The 20,363-nt window shown below is 43.8% G+C and overlaps 1 protein-coding gene across 2 annotated transcripts; it reads left to right on the plus strand.

The window, feature by feature from the left end:
• The first annotated feature begins 260 nt into the window (after window positions 1-260).
• Window positions 261-19,933, plus strand: RAC1 (Rac family small GTPase 1). Of its 2 annotated transcripts, XM_032230753.1 has the most exons (7): window positions 261-545; window positions 10,675-10,746; window positions 11,799-11,916; window positions 13,882-13,938; window positions 15,884-15,946; window positions 17,162-17,321; window positions 18,971-19,933. In XM_032230753.1, the coding sequence occupies exons 1-7, from the start codon at window positions 511-513 to the stop codon at window positions 19,099-19,101; spliced, it is 636 nt and encodes a 211-aa protein (XP_032086644.1). In that variant the 5' UTR covers window positions 261-510; the 3' UTR covers window positions 19,102-19,933. The 2 variants fall into 2 exon arrangements, with proteins under 2 accessions (XP_032086644.1, XP_032086645.1); XM_032230754.1 differs by lacking the exon at window positions 13,882-13,938 and having other exon boundaries at window positions 263-545.
• Window positions 19,934-20,363: the final 430 nt, after the last annotated feature.

Genomic DNA, 20,363 nt, shown 5'->3' on the forward strand with positions numbered 1-20,363 from the left:
GAACCGAAGACCCGAAATCCGAGGCGAGGCGCGCGCGCGCTACCCGAGCCTTCCCGAAGCTCTTCGTCCTTCCCTCGCCAGGCGCCGGGCGTGGCCGTAGTGGGCGTCGGAACCTCCCGAAGCGCTTCGACCCCGTCCCACCCACCCCTCTTCTCATCGGGCGTCCGAAGGCCTTCCGGAAGAAGGCGGGCCCGAGAAAAGGAGGAGGAGGAGGAGGCGGGGGGAAGGGGGAGGGCGCTCTCTCGCTCGCTGGCGGCCGGAAGTGAGCGGAGCGGCCGCTTCCGGTTTCCTCCGCGCTCGCCTCAGTCGCCCGCCCTGCGCTTTGGGTGGTGGCCGTTGCCTCCTCAGCTCCCGCCGCCCTTTTCTCCGCCTCCTCCCCCGGGCCCTCCTCGCGGTTCCTTCCGAGGGAAGCAGCGCTAGCCCCGAAGCCCGAGAGGCAGCCGAGGCCGCTGAGGGCCTTTCTTTTCTCTCCTTCGCGCCCACGCTCGCCCCGACCGAGCAGCCGCCCCGATGCAGGCCATCAAGTGTGTGGTGGTGGGCGACGGGTGAGTGACCAAGCCCCCCCTCCCCCACTCGCGTCGACCCCCTCCACGTCCCCACCCCGGGGCTGAGGGGAGCTTATTCGCCCTGCCGGCGCTTGGCTGCGCCTTATGGGGGTCGGAGTCCAGCCATGAGGTGGGGGGAAGAAATCCAAGCCCCCCCCCCTCACCCCCAGGCCTGAATATGGACCCTGAAAGGAATTGAGGTGGGGAGGGGGTTTCCCTCTCAAAGAGGCCTGAGGATGAGGTCTTCTCTTCTCCATGCCAAAAAAGAGCTTTAAAAGGGGACGGAGGGGATGTTTAAATGGGCTGGGGAGCCACAAAGGGGGGCAGGAAAGTGGGGTTCCCCCCTCTCCCCCTTTAATCTTCCCGGGCGGGGTGGGTGGGTATGGTTGTGTATAGGGTAGTCTTTATTTTAGGTCGATTTTGGGTCTCAAAATGATGGACGTGCATTGGGAGTCTATGGGGATTCTTCATCATCCAAGCCATGGTTGTCCCAAAAGTTCTTTTTCTTTTCTTTTTTTCTCCTCTCTCTTTTCTCTTCTTCTTTGTTTCTTCTCTTTTCTCTTCTTTTTTCTCTTTTCTTTTGTTCTTTCCTTCTCTTTTCTCTTCTCTCTTTTCTTCTCTCCTCCCTTTTCTCTTTCTCTTCTTTTCTCTTCTCTCTTCAACTGTTTTCTCTGCTTTTCTTCTCTTTTCTTCTCTTTTCTCTTCCCTTTTCTCCTTCCTATTTCCTCTTCTCTTTCTTCTCCCCTTCTCTTCTTTCTCTCCTCTCTCTCTTCTAGTCTTCTCTTCTCTTTCTCTCTTTTCTTCTCTTCTCTTCTTTCTCCTCTTTTCTCTTCTTTTTCTCCTCCTTTCTCCTCCACTTTTCTCTTCACTTTTTTCTCCTCTCTTCTTTTCCAAAAGGCAACTGGACTTTCTTGGTTTCTTTTTATTTCTTTTCCTCTTCTCTTTCTTCTCCCCTTCTCTTCTTTCTCTCCTCTCTCTCTTTTAGTCTTTTCTTCTCTTTCTCTCTTTTCTTCTCTTCTCTTCTTTCTCCTCTTTTCTCTTCTTTTTCTCTTTTTCCTCCTTTCTCCTCCACTTTTCTCTTCACTTTTTTCTCCTCTCTTCTTTTCCAAAAGGCAACTGGACTTTCTTGGTTTCTTTTTATTTCTTTTGAAACAAAGAAATCTTCATCCAAGAAGCTGCCTCTGTTCTGTTGAACTGAATTGAAGAAGCTCCTTGGATGAGAAGGGATATGTTTTCAGAGGGGAGGGGGGAATCAAGAAAATCCAATTTCCTTTTTCGGGGGTGGGGGGGTGGAAGCACTTTTGGGACCAGGGACCAAGGAAAGGAAAGAAAATTGCCAGATGGGCAGGGAAACATGGACATATTTGCCAGAAAGATTTGGAAATGCATTCAAAAGGGATGTATTTATAAAAGGGGTGTGTCCCATGATTTTCAACAACTCTGGATAATTTTATTTCATTAGCTGTGCTTTGATCTCCCCCATCCCCAATCTTTGCTGGGTTTCCATTAGCTTGTGAAGGGCATTCTTTTGCTTGAGTTCCCATTCCTTTAAAAAAAAAAAACCTTTAGCAACAGGAAATGCCAGAAATGTAGAACTTTTTAATGTCTCTTTAATTGTCTGCTCCTTTTGGGGGGGGGCAGCCTTCTCCAATGCGATGTTCTTTGTTCAGGTTGGATTACAATTTTTGGCATTTAATTTACAATGAGATACAATAAAATCGCGCTGGGTGGGGCCGGGTGTGTGTGGTGGATTGCAGGCCAGCCCAGCTCACAGTGCCAAGTTAGGAAGGCTGCTTGGGAGAGTTAGGATAAGTTTGATTCTGCTTTAGGTCTCCAAATCCTGTCTCATTACTACCCGATTAATTGAAACTTGTTCGTTCATCTATGCAAGATTGCAGCTCAGATATGTTTGCAATTTGTTCCTGGGAGCTGGGACTTCTCTGCGAGTTACTAAATAGCCCGCAGCAAGTCTATCTTGGCTTTACATAAACCTTTCTTAAACTAGGTAGACTTGTCTGTCAGATAAATGTGTTTCAGTGGGGCTGAATCATGTATTGTGTTCAGGCTCGGCTACAGTACAGTTAGTCCTCGGCTTACGACAGCTCGCTTACTGACCGTTCAAAGTTACAGCGGCACTGGAAAAAGTGAGTTACGACCCTTTTCACTCTGAGGACTGTTGCAGGGTCCCCTTGGCCACGTGATTTAAATTCGGATGCTTGACAGCAGACAAATTTACAACAGTTGCCATGTCCCAGAATCGTGTGATCCCCTTTTGCGACTATCTGACAATTGGGGGAAACCAGACTCAAAGCAAAGTCAATTGGGGGAAACCAGATTCACTGTTGCTAGTTGCAAGGAACTGCAAGTGATTCACTTAACAAGAAAGGTCGTAAAATGGGGCAAAACTCCCTTAACAACTATCTCACTCAACAACAAAATTGGACTCAATTGTGGTCGTAAGTCAGGGACTGCCTGTTACTGTTTTCTCTTCCTTCCCCTGATCCTGATTTATGGTTTCCTTGGGCATCATGTGACTCCCCTTTCGATTGTCCTGATCAAGCTGATTTTAATAAGTGAAGCCTAAGGCACTCCTTGGATTGTAAGATAAAGGTTAAACCTTTGTCTTTCTCTGCTGTGGGGCAGTTTCTCAATAGATTCCTGGCTTTCTTTCTTTGTTCCCTAAGTGAGGAATGACTTAAGATGGGAAAACAAGACAAATATTCCTTTAAAAAGAGCTTTTTTCTCCCCTTGTGGCAAGCCCAGAGTTTTTATGTGGACACTAAATCCCCCTGGATATAAAAATGGTTGGCTTTTGTAAAGGTTTTTTTTTTTTTCTTTCTGAAAAGTTATCACGGTAACTGAGGCTTTGGAATGCTCAAACGTGGAGTTGTGTAGATTTCCTTGAAGTGTGTATTGGGCAGAATCCCTAATCCTTGGGGTGGGGGGGTTTGAGGTCCCAACAATTTAGTGATTTGCTGCTGTGTGCTGTGTTGGGCTGCTTTCTGCCTTCCTTCGGTAAGGATCCGAAGAATATGAAACTTCGCTTTGTTTTGTGGTTAACAAAAGAAACATTTTTTTTTTCTCGAAGTCTGGAGTTATTTTAAGACTATTTTTAGCTATCTTTAAAAAGAAGCCAGGCCTTTGGAGCAACTGGCCGGTTCCCAAAATATTTTTTGGAGAAGTTGTACTTCCTGCATGGAGCCTTTTGAGATGAATCAGTTTGAAAATGGAAATAAATGAACTCTAGTAATATGAACACTCCTTTTTTATTAAGGGGGATCATGGTGAGATCAGTTGTGAATGTTCTACCTTAACAGAGGTAGTTATGCACAACTTAACTATTAACATAATGAGTCATGCCTTTATTTATTTTGAACTCTGAAATTTCCCTGAAACCTTATCCACAATCTGACTAAATTTGAGTAGCAACTTACCTTTGAGAATGAGGAAATGGTGCCATTCAGGCATTGAAAATGTGGCTTAATTTTTAATTTCATTGTTTCAGAATTTTGGAAATAAGTTTAAAAATTTTTTTTTCAGAGGGATCCAGATGGCTTTCAAAAATCCTCCAGATAGCTGGGCATCATCCACACCTCTAAAGTGAAATAATGATGCCTAAAATTATTTTTTTTAAAAATAGCTCTGGATAGCATCGTAACTATGATTCTAGTTCTCAAATATTTAAAATATTTTTCAAGCCCTGCCTTTATTGACTCTTGATTTGGCTTGAGAGTGGAGGAGGATTTAGCAGATATTTCCTTTGTTAAATTTGCTGCAGTTGGTCATGGGAGAAAGTGGTGCACAAAATTTAGTTCTTTGAGCTGTGCAGCTTTTGTTTCCCAGAGGAAATACATCGCTAAACGATTATTGTGTATATTACTACTTTTGTTTATGCATTATTTTATACCATGATATCTTTGCTGATTCTCTAAAATGGATAACTTTGAGATTTGGGACTGTTTGAAAAATCTTGCTTTATGAATGAAACTGGGATAAAATACAAACTTCCTGATCAGACTTAAGCCTTGCAATTCACAGATTTTATGACCAATAACCAGGTTTTGTAATAGCAGGTGTCATTGTTTCTAATGCTATCTGCTTCTTGTTAATATTTTTCATTTTGTTCATGTTCAGCTATTTAAGTGTACAGTTCAACAACACACCCGCTAAACTGAATACAATTTAAAATGTAGTTGAGGTCTGATAATGTGGAGTATAAATTATCCCCCCAAATTCTAGTATTCTTTAAGGAGGATTAGCTCAGCATGTAGATCAGTGGTGGGATTTTAGGAATCTAAAAACACTCTTAGTGTAAAAGAGGCAAAGTCAAAGTTCAGCTTCAGCTCCCAGAATTCTCAGCCATGGCTCTGCAGACTCTGGAATTCTGGGATTTGAAGTCCATACACTGGAACACTGCCTTATAGATTCTCTGCCTTTCACCGTTGCAAAGGGCAGCTTTTTCTGACACATTAAAAAGATAAAATAGATGTTACTTGTGTAATTCCTAACTCTCTCTTAAAGCAGGGGTGTCCAAACTTGGGGAACTTTAAGACTTGTGGACTTCAACTCCCAGAATTCCCCAGCCAGCATGATGGCAGAATGGGAATTCTGGGAGTTGAAGTCCACATGTCTTAAAAGTTCCCAAATTTGGACACCCCTGCTTCTAAAGCTTTGTATTGCCAAAATCCAAAATCATGGCTCTAGGCCTCCACGTTCTCCTTCTTTGCATCATGACCTAATAGGTAAAACGGGAAAAAGTGATAATGGAAAGAACAGCCAATTATTTACTTAGAAACACCCTTCTGCTTCCTTTCCCTGCACCAATTGGAACCATATGTGCTAGGAGCAGCTTTTGTGACTCCCTCGTGTTTGTCTCCCGGCCCCTCACAACAGCGGAGACTCCCTCTCTTCCCCTAGCTTCAAGACAACAGCTTTAAAAAGTTTCCCACTAACCTTTAGGCCAATTTTAAGCAGTGGTAATTTAAAGCTGATTGATACAGCATCCACTCCTTTCTATGATTCCTATGTTTACTGAAAAGCTGACATGCTCTCATGCTCCAGGAAATGAGGTTTGATATATGAGCGACCTTTCCCGTTCTCTCTTTTCCTCCCTCCCTCCCCCCCCTTCTCAGAAAAAACCCTGGATGCAAACGCAAAAGAGGGGAATTTTCTTAGCTGGTCCTGCAAGGGGAAAAATCAGGAAAAAAAAAACCACTGGCCACCGGTGTATCGTTAACTCTTGTTTGCAGATAAATTATTCCTGCGTCTGCTGGGGTTGATAATGCCCTCCCTGTGACTATAAGGTTGGGGAAATGAAGTGACTTGCGACCACAATCGAGCCCAGGATTTCTGTTGTTAAGCGAGACACTTGTCAAGTGAGTTTTGCCCCATTTTCCAACCATTCTTGCATCCGCTGTTAAGTGAATCGCTGCACTTGATGAGTTGCGTACCCGGTTGTTAAGCGAATCTGGCTTCCCCATTGACCTCACTCGTAAAAGGGAATCACATGACCCCGGGGACACTGCCACCGTCATAGCTATGAGCCAGTTGCCAAGCGTCTGAATTTTGATCACCTGACCACGGGGATGCTGCAATGACCTTAAGTGTGAAAAAGAGTCGTAAATCCCCTTTTTTCCAGTGCCGTTGCAACTTTGGTCACTAAATGAACTGCTGTAAATCGAGGACTACCCATAGATATCCATTGCTTGGTTTTTTGAGCCTCTGCTGTCGTCTGTGCAAGTGTACGAGCTGCAGTCAGCCTTTTATTGTGGTTCATGAGCTGATGAGGTATCCCAGCTTTTTACAATGTGGGCCCAGAACATTCGTTCCCAGATTTAGCACCATCCTTTTGTGCTGATTGCAGCTCCCGTAACTTCCAGCCGGTCCTCACCATTGGCTGGGAACGGCTGTGGATGATGAGAATTCAGGTCCCGTGCATATTGATGGAATTAGGTTGGGAACAATGGGCCTAGAAAGCGAATTGCCAAGTAAGCAACGGTTGCCTGTTTTCTGAAGGAGCGCGATGCGATTTCCTGGCCCAAGGAAAATAGATCGATAAACAGGGCTGTGGAAATTACAGAATCTGCCTGTTCCCCCCCCCCCCTTCCAAGCTCCAGCTCATTTTTTTTGGGGGGGGGGAGACGAGACCTCTGCAGGATTAAACAAATCAGTATTCTGTATTCCTGCATTTTTCTGGCTTGTGTGCAGCTCTTCGGGGCTTTTGACTAGTTAACGCATCCAGCAGATTTGACGTCGTTTTTCTCTCTCTCTGAAATAAACTTGGCTTCCCTAAGAAGTGTTCTGTTTACTTGATCTGGAGGATCACGACAGAATCTCTAGGTAAATCAAACTTTTCATCTTGGGACCGATTACAGAGCTGGCTTATCGGGCTGAAAGCCAGCAAGCTTTGAAAATGGGAGATTTCGAATAGAACGAATGCGTTTGTTCTTGTGTGCATTTCCTTCTCTCCCTGGACCTGTTTGACTTGTGCTGAGGAGGCTTGCTTTAAAGGCCCCGGTTAAAAACCTTTCCTACCTACCCCCTTTTCAACATTTTGGAGTGGCTCTGAAAGGTTCTTGCCTTGTAGGAAATCTGAGACAGATTTGCTTCTCAAAACCTTTTAAGCGGTCGAAGGAGAAAATAATCTGCATTTAGTTACTTATGAAATTGCTGGTTTGGTTTTGTAATAATTCCAGAACAAAGGCAGCATCTTAAAACCCAAGGCAAGAAGAACAGGTCCAGTTAAAATCCACAGCAAGCAAATCTACATTCGTTGGACACTAGTGAAACTTGCAATATATATTTCCCAGTGCGCTTTATGGAAGGGACGCGTGGATCAGTGGCTAAGATGCTGAGCTTGTCGATCAGAAGGTTCAAATCCCTAGCGCCATGTAACAGAGTGAGCTCCTGTTACCTGTCCCAGCTTCTGCCAACCTAGCAGTTACCTGTCCCAGCTTCTGCCAACCTAGCAGTTCGAAAGCATGTGAAAAATGCAAGTAGAAAAATAGGAACCGCCTTGGATGGGAAGGGAACACCGTTCCGTGCGCCTTCGGCATTGAGTCATGCTGGCCACATGACCACAGAGACATCTTCGGACAGCGCTGGCTCTTCGCCTTTGAAACGGAGATAAGCACCGCTCCTTGGAGTCGGGAACGACTAGCACATATGTGCGAGGGGAACCTTTACCTTGGTGCGCTCTGAGGTTGTTTTCTTGCAGATGTTTTCCAATTAGGTAGCATCATCAATGTTAGGATTTTTTTAAAAAAAACAGCAAACCCAACTCCCCTCTAGTACTGATGATGTTACCTAGTTGGGTAATGAAATGTCTGCAAGAAAACAACCTCAGAGAGCACCAAAGACAGTTCTACCCTGAGCTACAAATAATCCCTTCTGCAACTAAACTGTCAGAAGGAGCCATATGTACCTTTTGTTGTTATGCTTAAGATACTCCCCTACCCCACCCCCCAGCAATCAAACACTTTCAAAGCTTCTAGCAATTTTAGTTTTTTGATTTTGAAGTAACATTCCTGTAGTCATGCCAGAATGACTTAAGAATTTCCACCCAGATCATCAAGCCCCAATGAAAAAACATGACATTATCTGGAGATGGAAATGGATTTTCCTCCCCCCAGGACAGTTGAAAAATCCAATTTTTATTAGGAGAGAAAAGTAATGGATGCATTACAGAAAGCAACTCATTTTATTCCCATCGGTCCCCATGTCGGAGATCACATGTTTGCATTCATAGGCGTTTCTCATTTTAGCTGAAGAAAAATAATTTAAAAAAAAACCTCCTGTCAATCCATTACTTTAAAATAATGATGTCATTCAAAAGTCCACGCCGAGTGGTACAATTGGGGCTGTGGTGCATTCACAGTGCATTGAAGAGGACTTTGGTGGATGAAAATAGCACCAAGTGTTCTCTTTCCATGGTTTCCTCTCTTTCTTTCACTACCCCGAGAAGGGAACCAATTCATGAGACCCTCCTTGAATTCAGCCCTCTCTGTAAAAAAAAGCTCAAGAAACCTCAGTTTCTCCTAAAACGTCCTGTGCTTGTGGGTGTTTTCCTTCACTCTGTGCTGCTGATAGGCGTCTCCCCGCGGTGAGGCTCTTTTTCTCCCTGCCACACGAAATGCCATTTGCTCCATTGATTGAGACTTCATGGCTTTAAATGCACAGCGATGCACGTTAAGTTAACTCCAGCCCACATGTGCCTCACAGGAAGGGACTATTCTTTCAAAACAGACAGTTGGCTTTAAACGTTGGCGGCACGGGCTTTGCAAACCCCAGAAATCACAGTCCACGGGCAGGTTAAGAAAATTAAAAAGGTCTAATAATAACCCAAAGCTGGGATGACAAATTCTGACTTCAGAGCTTGAATGAACATTGAATTCTTTCTTTCTTTCTTCTTTATTGGCCAAGTGTGATTGGACACACAAGGAATTTGTCTTTAGTCTATATGCCCTTAGTGTACATCTTTCTATTCTTTTCTTCCTTCCTTCCTTCCTTCCTTCCTTCCTTCCTTCCTTATTGGCCAAGTGTAATTGGATACACAAGGAATTTGTCTTTAGTGTATATGCTCTTAGTTTATATCTTCCTTCCTTCCTTCCTTCCTTCCTTCCTTGCCAAGTGTGATTGGACACACAAGGAATTTGTCTTTAGTGTATATACTCAGTGTATATCTTCCTTCCTTCCTTCCTTCCTTCCTTCCTTCCTTCCTTCCTTCCTTATTGGCCAAGTGTGATTGGATACACAAGGAATTTGTCTTTAGTGTATATGCTCTTAGTGTATTCCTTCCTTTCCTTCCTTCCTTCCTTCCTTCCTTCCTTCCTGGCCAAGTGTGATTGGACACAAGAAATTTTGTCTGATGAAGATGCTCTCAGTGTACATAAAAAAAAAGATACATTCGTCTCAAATCATAAGGTACAACACTTAATGATAGTCATAGGGTACAAATAAGCAATTGTAAGGATACAAGCAACAAAGTTACAGTCCCTTCAACTCTTTTATTCCATTCTATTCTTAAGTCATGCAGTCATATGCGGGAGGAGATGGGTGATAGGAACAATGAGAAGACTAATACTAGTGGAGGCTTAGGGAATAGTTTGACAGTGGTGAGAGAATTATTTGTTTAGCAGAGTGATGACGTTCCGGAAAAAACTGTTCTTATATCTAGTTGTCTTGGTGTGCAGTGCTCTATAGCTTCGAGTTGAAACAATTTATGTCCAGGATGCGAGGGGTCTGTAGATATTTTCCCGGCCCTCTTTTTGACTTCTGCAGTGTACAGGTCCTCAACAGAAGGCAGGTTGGTAGCCACTGTTTTTTCTGCAGTTCTAATTATCCTCTAAAGCAGGGGTAGTCAACCTTTATATACCTACCGCCCACTTTTGTATCTCTGTTAGTAGTAAAATTTTCTAACAGCCCACCGGTTCCACAGTAATGGTGATTTATAAAGTAGGGAAGTAACTTTACTTTATAAAATTTATAAAGCAGAGTTACAGCAAATCCCTACCGCCCACCATGAAAGCTGGAACGCCCACGAGTGGGTGGTAGGGACCAGATTGACTACCACTGCTCTAAAGGATAACCTCTGTCTTGTTGGGTTGCAGAACCCAACCAGACAGTTATGGAGGTGCAGATGACAAGACTCAATAATTCCTCTGTCAAACTGTATCAGCAGCTTCTTGGGCAGTTTGAGCATCCTGAGTTGGTGCAGAAAGAACATTCTTCGTTGTGCTTTTCTGATGACATCTTTTGCAGAAAGATTTCAGAACCCCATCCAGTATCCAGCCCTCCATAACGGCCTTCTGTGTGTTTCCAGAAAATTCACAAAACCAAATGTCAGTGTTCTCTGTGTTTGTGGAAAGCTTGCATGTCTGGCCTGCAAATTAGCAGTCTGTAAGAAAGGTGTATCTGAAATATTTCAGCCAAGTATGCATTTTAAAGACTTTGAATCCTTTATCTAACTTGGCTGACATAAATCATAAATATACAGTACTTAAAAGGATTAGATTTATCTTGTTTAAATTCAAGTACTAATAAACAGCTGATTATCTCTGCTGAATGGCTTCCTTGTTATCTCCATCACATGAATAATTTTTTAATAATTTTTTCCCCCTCTCTTTCACAGTGCTGTAGGTAAAACATGCCTACTCATCAGTTATACAACCAATGCATTTCCTGGAGAATATATACCAACTGTGTGAGTATTTTATTTTTCTTTTGATCATTTTTAAGTGTTCAAAAGATCATAAAGAGGCTTGATTGGATTGCTTTATAATAGAGGAGCTGCTCATATAAACTATGAAATAATAATAAAAAACTAGCATGTCAGAAGTTTGCAATGCCTGAGGATTTTTGAGCAGCATCTGTTGACTGAAGTCCAACATTGTTATCATTTGTTTTAACATAACTCATATGGGAGAGGCTTCCTGTGACGTGGGCTCCGTGTGCTGAAATACTTGCACTCTTCTAAGACATTGAAATAATTCTGCATTCATTTAAATTAATATTGCAGGTTACTATAATAAAGTACTTTTAAAAAACGCAGAAATATCACGATATTGCATTACAGAAGCACATTGCCAGTTTTTGGGGAGAGAGAAAAAAACTTGTGGTGGGAAGTCTTCAGTGTCTGAAAGACACAAGATTTCACGGACCAGAATCAACTTTGAAAATATAAAATTACTAATCTTTGAAGATGGCATGGTTTCTCTTCTTTTTATCATTTAAAGGATAAGCCACATTCCTTACTTTGGGCTTAAACCTCTTAACGGAGGTGGTGTTTTAATCTGCATGTACTCTGACCCGGCTTTGAAGAGAATGTGCTGGGTTTTTTTTGTTTAGGTTTAGAAAAGTGTTTTAAAAAAAAGAATTGAAAATTAAAAAGGGCAGGGTAGGAAAAAACAAATATGAGGCCTGACAACGAAGAGGGGGGGAATGCTATAGAAAAAAATGACTTCCAACTTTCTTCAGCCCAGATTAAAAACCTAAAGCACACGCCTCGCCCTTTGAAGTAGACTAAACCATAATAAACAGTACTTCTATCCTCTGAAACGGGCCTTTTCGTTGCAACCCAGAGTTAACATTGAGGGCTCCTTTGTGCTCTCTGTCCTTGCTTGTTTTCTTGCAGACGTTTCGTTAACCAGCCAAGTAACCTCATCAGTGCTCGGTTGGCATTTTGTGTCTTTCCGTTTCAAGCAGAACGCCCGAGCATGGTTAAGACGGCGCTAATTGTTTCATGTTTCCTGGCAGATTTGACAACTACTCTGCCAATGTGATGGTGGACGGGAAGCCGGTCAACCTGGGCTTGTGGGATACTGCCGGACAGGAAGACTACGACAGGCTACGCCCGCTGTCTTACCCGCAAACAGTAAGCGTTACACGCTGGCAGTCGCCTGCCTCGTCTTCTTACAGGCTTGCTGACAGTCAGAGAAGCTCCTAGCTCTAATGTTAAAATGAACCAACCCAGCGGTCCCCAACCTTTCTGGCACCAGGGACCAGTTTTGTGGAAGACAAGTTTTCCACGGACCTGGGGGGGGGGGGGGTGTTACACTTGCAACTTAGATCCCCTGCATGCCAGATAAAGCTTTGCTCACTCGCCTGCTGCTTGTGTGGCCCGGTTCCCAACAGGCTGCGGTACTGTACCGATCCACGGCCCAGAGCCTCTCCCCGAACTAACCCACCGTCACAGTCTCTTGCAAACTGGCGTCGTAGTTCCCATGTCACCTCTAGTATTCCTTCCTGCCCTGTGAGTGCCATAAGTCTTATGCTCAAACCATTCTCTCTCTCCTCGAGCAGCCTAGTGCAATTCTGGGATTTGTGGCCTTTCCAGTAAACTGTCAGGAATCAATTTCTAATATCCAAGGGGCTTGGAATGAGCAGCTTCCCTTGAGTGTGATTGCTTCCCCTCTCTTTGCTGCCGTCATGAATTCCTTCTTGCGTACTTTTTGAGGGATGCGGTGGCTCAGTGGCTAAGACGCTTAGCTTGTCGATCAGAAGGTCGGCAATTCAACAGTTCAAATCCCTTGTGCCGCGTAGCAGAGTTAGCTCCCGTTACTTGACCCAGAGTCTGCCAACCTAGAAAGCACTACTTTACAGCATAATTCTTGCCTTTATTTTTTGTCTTTTAAAGTAAGAAACTAGCTAGGGTTGTTTTGGGTTTTCCCGCTTCCACCCTGCCAAGTTAAGGGAACGCTTGTTGTGCGAAAAGCGTGTTTTTCCAAAACTTGGTCATAATTAGATAAATTCAAGAACTGTTTTCATTTTATTCGTCAAATTTAGGAACTGCCCAGCTGTAAAATCTCAACCAAAGCCTAAGCACGCACAAACTATTGATAAGTTAACCTTAAGCATGTTCTAACACACACAAGGACACACAAATATTTTAACACCTTTCTGGCCAGCAAGGTTTCTTCTGCAATGTCCATTGAAGCTTGTTCTAGGGTCTAGAATTTAGACCTACCATGAATTTAACGTGGCTTTTATGAGTCACAATATTTTGCTTATCAGAACGGGCCAAATGGTACACCTGTGATCCAGGTATTTCTTCGGCTTCTCCTTGCGGCTTTGTCCCAAACTTGCTGCTCTCAAAACTAATCAGAATAATTAACACACAAAAGTTCCCACAAAGAGAACTGAGATCCTTTCCTGGCTCTTCAATCGATTTGGGGTGTTTTTTTTCTTTTCCTCCCCCTTGCCATCCCTCCCCTGAAAATGCTCAACTGTTCAGTTCTCTGAACTCCCCCCCCCTTCTTCTTCTTCTTCTTTGCTTGCTCACTAACCGTTTTACACGTACAACTCCGGGAAGGCAGTTTTTTGTGACCTGCTTTGGCTCTGCGGAAGAGCAAATTCGGCAAGAGCCCTTTGTTGACGGCTTCATTTGCTTCCAACAAAAAAACTGCCAGAAAAGAAAAGGGAAAAACAAAAAGGACTCCTTTGTTCCAGAGAAGCGGGATTTATCTGGGACAGCAATCAAATGAGGAGGGGGGGGGAAAGCACACCTCCGAAGTGTAGCGGAGTGGAGAAAGAGCGCAGGAGCCATTGCGCTGCCTCTCCCATTCTCCTTTGTTAATATTCTCAAAAACAAAAGTTGAATAACTTGCCAGCCAAAGTTGAGCCTCAAGTAAGTTCCTCTCTGGACTAGTTTTCTACAAGCAGAAGAATTTGAAACTTTAAAAAAAAAACGTGGCCCACTTCAATCTTAAGATCCGATCCCTCGTACTTCCGAAGCCGTCAAGCCCCGGGAACGTCGCGCCCGCTTTCCTCCCAATGCGCAAAGAGCATCTTTTTCCAGCGTCTCCTAACATTAACCCAAATTGTCTCGTGCTATTACTAGGTTGAAGCAACGAGTGGTAAGGATTTAAGCCCCAGTGGGAAGAGGCAGCCACTCTGCGTATGTAATGCTTTCATCCATTACGTCCCAAGCGCTTTGCGGTGTGCCCTACGTCTTCATCTTTGCCACTTCTGCAGCCTTAAAACTTGGCTTCCTCTCCTCCGGGCACCTTCCTGCCACTCCAGCATTGGCCCCTTTGAAGGGATGTGGACTTCAGCTCTGCCGGCTGGGGGACCTCTGGGAGTTGAAATCTATAGATCTGTGATGGCGAACCTATGGTAACGTGCGTCAGAGGTGGCACGCAGAGCCCTCTCTCTGGGCACGCGTGCAGTAGCCAGCTGCTTTTCTGGTTTCTAGACAGCTAATCTTCACAGGTGCCAGAGCGCTAGAAAATAGCCTCAAAACCAGCCAAAAAACAGGCTGTTTTGGGGCCATTTTCCAGGCCATTTTTCAGGCCACAAACGGCCTGGAAAAACAGCCAAAAATGCCAAAGGACATGCATGCCCGTGTGGGCCAGATGGCTATTGGTTTTTGGTGCTGTCGCGCTGATGAAGACCAGCTGGCCAGCATGAATGTGCATACTGGAAATCCGAAGACCAGCTGGCTGGCGCACGCAGGCACCTGCGTTCCAGTTTGGCACTCTGAGCCGAAAAGGTTCACCATCACTGCTATAGGCCTTAAAATTGCCACGGTTGGACACCCCTGTTCTAGGTAATTACAAGCAGTTAAATCCAAGCATTTACAAAAGCCACTTCCTTCCAAGGGGCTGGGAATGATGGGAAGGAGATGGTCTGGGCAGGAGCCAATGAGAGGTGCTGTGGGGACTCATGGGGCGCATGCACACTTTCCACCCATTACATGCGTGCATGCTTAATTACGGTTGCCAATGCTTAACTTGGGAAGGCCTCTCCGGTGGCCAAGAGCTACAGCTCAAATCAACTAATACGCCACAATCTGGGTTCTCTGATTTGTAACAGCCCAGCTATCGATGCGCAGGGGAAGATGTGGTGTAGGCCTAGCGGGATTTTTGATGTTTGAGAAACAGCGTTCGGGAATGGTGGGCTAATCACAGATTCGTTTCTGGAACAAATGTTGGGAGGTTATTTTCCAGGCTCTCAAGTTGCGTTAAAGAACGGCGCTAAAGAAAACTTGAAAGTTGTGTATTGGCTCAGCGGCTGACACTTTATGGAACATTGACGTGAGGGCGACTAGCTGAGTGTGATTTAATACAGTGTGCAGCCCTCATGTAGTTTGGTTTAGTGGTGAAGGTGCCAGGAGACTGAATTCTAGTCCCACCTTAGGCATGAAAGCCAGGTGGGTAACCTTGGGGCCCAATCACTAGGAGACTCTTAAGTTCTAGTCCCACCTTAGCCATGAAATCCAGGTAGGTGACTTTGGGCCAATCACCAGGAGATTGTGAGTTCTAGTTCCACCTTACGCAAGAAAGCCAGCTGGGTGACTTTGGACCAATCACCAGGGGACTGTGAGTTCTAGTCTTGCCTTAGGCATGAAAGCCAGCTGGGTAACCTTCGGCCAGTCACTAGGAGACTGTGAGTTCTAGTCCTGCCTTAGGCATGGAAGCCAAATGAGTGACTTTGGCCTCTCTCTCTCAGCCCGGTCCACTTTACAGGGATGTCGCTGTGGGGAAAGTAGGAGGAGGAAGGAGGAGCATTAATTATGCTAGCTGCCTTGAGTTAACAAAATAACAAAGGTGGGATATAAATAAATAAAAATCTATGCAGCAGAGAAGGAATCAGTACCTTTTTAAGACAGAAACTCATATGGAATGGTGTGAAGGACTAAGTCACCCATGTCCTTTCATTCTTGTAGCGTTTCTTGCCTGCTAGTATTTAATACCATTTTGAATGCCATAATTTTGACATATTCTATCCAGCCAGCCCCAAATTGCTCTTCCTTGGCAATTAGAACTCCTCCGTGGAGCTCGGTTATGTGAAAATCTTATCAACCCCCTGGAGACTGAGGTTCTGTTGATGTTGTTTTGCAGGATGTGTTCTTAATTTGCTTTTCCCTTGTGAGCCCAGCATCCTTCGAAAATGTCCGTGCAAAGGTGAGTTAAAAAATCATCCTTATTGTTTCTCCTCCCCTCCTTTTAAGAGACGACCTAGGCTATTAATAGGGAGGAAAAGGAATCAGCCAAGGAGTTCGGTGAATGGCTTTTAAATGACGGAAATCATTTTGGAAATAGAACCGATATCCCGCTTGCCACACTGTGCTTAACGTTAAAGGCAAAAGCCAGGGGCAGAAGTTATTCAAGCTCATAATGAAATAGAGCTCTGAACTCTTGCTTGTTTGTTCTGCTTCCTATTAATCTTCTCATGGTTCCTATCACCCATCTCCTCCCATGACTGTAACTTTGTGCTTGTATCCTTACGATTTATATTGATTGATTCCTAGAACAATTTGATAGCTTATTAGTAACCTTGACTATCACTAAGTGTTGTATCTTCTTACTCTTGATGACTGTATTTTATTATTCTTCTGTACACTGAGAGCTTATGCACCAGAGAAATTCCTTGTGTGTCCAATCACCTTGGCCAATAAAGAATTCTATTCTATTCTCTATTCTATTCCATTCTATTCTCTATTCTATTCTATTCCATCCTGTTTTCTATTCTATTCTCTATTCCATTCCATTCTCTATTCTATTCCATTCTATTCTCTCTTCTATTCTGTATTCCATTCCATTCTCTATTCTATTCCACTCTATTCTCTATTCTATTCCATTCCATCCTGTTCTCTATTCTATTCTCTATTCCATTCCATTCTCTATTCTATTCCATTCCATCCTGTTCTCTATTCTATTCTCTATTCCATTCCATTCTCTATTCTATTCCATTCCATTCTCTATTCTATTCCATTCCATCCTGTTCTCTATTCTCTGTTCCGTTCCACTCTCTGTTCTATTCCATTCTCTATTCTATTCCATTCTATTCTCTATTCTATTCCATTCCATCCTGTTCTCTATTCTCTGTTCCGTTCCACTCTCTGTTCTATTCCATTCTCTATTCTATTCCATTCTATTCACTATTCTATTCCATTCTGTTCTCTATTCTATTCTATTCCATTCCAATGTTCTGTTCTGTTCTATTGCATTCCATTCCATTCTATTTGTTTCTATGTGGAGGTTTTTTTGTGGAGCGCCCCATTAGGTGGCATGACTTAAGACTCTGGCTCATTGGTGGAGAAGTTGGCTTTGTATCTCTTTTGACAGTGTTGATTTTCTAGGCAGAACAATTTGACATTTTCCCCCCTTCTTCCGCAGTGGTATCCAGAGGTGCGACACCACTGCCCCAACACCCCCATCATCCTAGTGGGAACCAAACTTGACCTCCGAGATGACAAAGACACTATTGAAAAACTCAAGGAGAAGAAGCTGACGCCGATCACCTACCCACAAGGCCTAGCCATGGCGAAGGAGATCGGTAGGCCCTTGGCCCATTCGGAGGGCTATTTTTAGAGTCTCTTTGGAAGGTTGGCAATTTTAAGAAGTGTAGATTTCAACTCCCAGAATTCCAGTTTCTCCAGCCAGGAATTCTGGGAGTTGGGAGTCCATACCTATTAAAGATACAAGATAAATTGATTGAGAGATGATAGATCGATGAGATATAGATAAATAAATACACACATGTTAAGATGAGTTGGATAGACAGATGACAAAAAGATGATAGGTTAGATCAGAGGTGGCAATAGCAATAGCAATTAGACTTATATACCGCTTCATAGGGCTTTCAGCCCTCTCTAAGCAGTTTACAGAGTCAGCATATTGCCCCCACAGTCTGGGTCCCCATTTCACCCACCTCAGAAGGATGGAAGGCTGAGTCAACCTTGAGCCGATGAGATTTGAACCGCTGAACTGCTGGTAACAGTCAGCTGAAGTGGCTGCAGTACTGCACTCTAACCACTGCGCCACCTCGGCTCACGGCTCGCAGGCCACATCTGGAAATAGTTTAGTTTTTTTTATTAAACATTTATAGGCCGCCCTTTTCCCTGAGGGGACTCAGGGCGGCTTACAATAATAGGGGAGGGGAGTGCAGGACAAAACACAAAAGAAAATGTGAGTAACAAATAATTAGCAGTAAAAACACAACATTCATTCAACATTCGGGAGGGGCGAGAGTAAAGTCTTATCCCCAGGCCTGACGGGATAGCCAGATCTTGAGGGCTGTGCGGAAGGCCTGGACGGTGGTGAGGGTGCGGATCTCCATAGCGAAAGACTGGCCCGTGGGGCCTCTGCCAGCAAAAATGGAGCACGACAGGGCTGAACACCGCCTCCGGGATGGCCCCCTGCAGCCATCTGCTAGCAAAAACGGAGGTCCGTTTTCACCTGCAGAAGGCTGCAGGAGGCCACGTGTGACCCTCCCGAATTCTGTTTTCGCTCAGCCCCACCCGGGACGCCACAGGTGCCCCCGACACAAGTGATGCCAAGCTGGCCACACCCACCCTGGCCATGCCCCCCCCCCCTCCTCCTGAGGTCAAACACAACCTTGATGCATCCCTCAATGAAATTGAGTTTGACACCCCTGGGTTAGATTGATAGATGAGATAGGGTGATGAATAGATATGGATGAATAGATTTACGTTTTTGTTAAATGTATTATTTGCCCCTTATCTCTTACTTTGTAAGAGAGGTGTCTTACAAACAATAAAAAGGAAGAAATGGAAAGAGCGTGAACAGAAGTAAAACTACAGAAAAATAAAAGGGGACACAGCGAGAGAAATACAACTTTTACACACACACACACACACACAAAAAAAAACCACCAGGTAGAAAGCAGAGAACAAGGGAGAGGTGGCATCTGAACTCAGTCCAGCTGATGATAGATAAAGAGAAAAATATACGATAATTTGCTTGGATTTAGATAAATTGATAGACGAGATGGACTGATAAAAGGACAGATGAGAGAAAGAGGGAAGATTGGCAGACAGACGAAACGAGATCCTTAAATCCTTTCGAGAGGCTGCACATTTCAGTCTCCCTGCTTCCCCACCACCAGGAACGTGGCCGCTGCTTTTTAATTTTAGGATTTGCGAATTCCTCAGCTGCTCTTTCCTTTTTTTTTTGTTTTTGTAGGTGCAGTCAAATATCTAGAATGCTCGGCACTTACGCAGCGGGGCCTCAAGACGGTCTTTGACGAAGCCATCCGAGCCGTGCTGTGCCCCCCTCCAGTCAAGAAGAGGAAGAGAAAATGCCTGCTGCTCTAATGCCGCTTCTGCTCTCCCCCTCAACCCCCCCTCCAAAAAAAAACAAAAACCTTTTGTGCTTTGCTTGGAATAACGGAGCATTCCTGCATTCGTTTTTTTTTTTAAAAAAATTGGTTGTCTCTCCTTCAGGTTATCTTAAACACCCATCTTACATATTTTCCTTTGTTTAAAAAAAGTTAGCTTCTTCCTTCCTTCCCTCTCTTTTTAAAAAAGACAAACTTATATAAAAGGCCTTATTTCCCACCCCATCCCTTTTTCGCTCCGCTTAATCAATCGTTGCCAAAATTTTCTGCTCCTTTTGATTCCTCTTGGATTTCTTGTGCTTTGTTATGTGAAGCCACCGGGCCTCTCTCTCTCTTTTTTCTTACGAAGTCAGGCAGGCGTCTTTAAAAAAAAAATACTAATGTTTTATTAGCAGTTGCAACACTTTAATTGGGTTCTTTTATTCCCACCCAGGAAGGGGGGGAAAAAAAAACCATTGCTGTCTAAAAATGCACTCGTTCATCCGACAGCTTCTTCACACCCATCTTTTCATGCTTGAACAAATGCAATAATTGACAACTCCAGATTAACCCTCCCCCTTTTTTAAATATATATATCTATATATCTCAAATCTACTAAGGTCTGTGATTAAAGCTATTTTTTTTTCCTTGAAATGTATTTTTTGTCTTCCTTCACGGCAGAATTAACTATTTTCTCGGAGGAAAGACGATTGAACTTTTTGGTCTACGGAATCTGCCAGGCAGTATTTTGACACTGTAAAGATCAAATTTACACTACACTGTTAACACACTTGTTTAAAACCGAGGGGGATATTACTTTCTCTCGCTTGTACGATGAAAAACCCACAAAAGGATTCCTTCCTTCTGAACCAGCTGAACAGGAGGCTGGGTTTTTTTTTTCCTAGAGCAGTGTTTCTCAACCTTGGCAACTTGAAGATGTCCGGACTTCAACTCCCAGAATTCCCCAGCCAGCGAATGCTGGCTGGGGAATTCTGGGAGTTGAAATCCGGACATCTTCAAGTTGCCAAGGTTGAGAAACACTGCTCTAGAGTATTCACTCATATGATTCTGGTGGGACTTTAAGCTTATTACAATTTTGAGCTGGGTCCCTTTCCCACATGGTTCTTGCTGGATACTTTTCTTATAGAATCTCTTCCAAATATTAATTTGTATTTTAAAGCATTTTTTTAAAAATTGTATTAGCCACTTTTTTTTTTTTGATAAGATAGAGTAGTCAAACGTAGCCTTCTGTCTTTTATT

This window comes from Thamnophis elegans, chromosome 14 (assembly GCF_009769535.1).
Source record: "Thamnophis elegans isolate rThaEle1 chromosome 14, rThaEle1.pri, whole genome shotgun sequence".
NCBI lineage: Eukaryota > Metazoa > Chordata > Lepidosauria > Squamata > Colubridae > Thamnophis > Thamnophis elegans.

Coding starts and splice junctions, on each gene's coding strand:
- RAC1 (XM_032230753.1), top strand. CDS start 511: ATGCAGGCCATCAAGTGTGTGGTGGTGGGCGACGG. Junction 10,747..11,798: donor GGAGAATATATACCAACTGT/GTGAGTATTTTA, acceptor GTTTCCTGGCAG/ATTTGACAACTACTCTGCCA. Junction 11,917..13,881: donor CGCTGTCTTACCCGCAAACA/GTAAGCGTTACA, acceptor TGCTATTACTAG/GTTGAAGCAACGAGTGGTAA.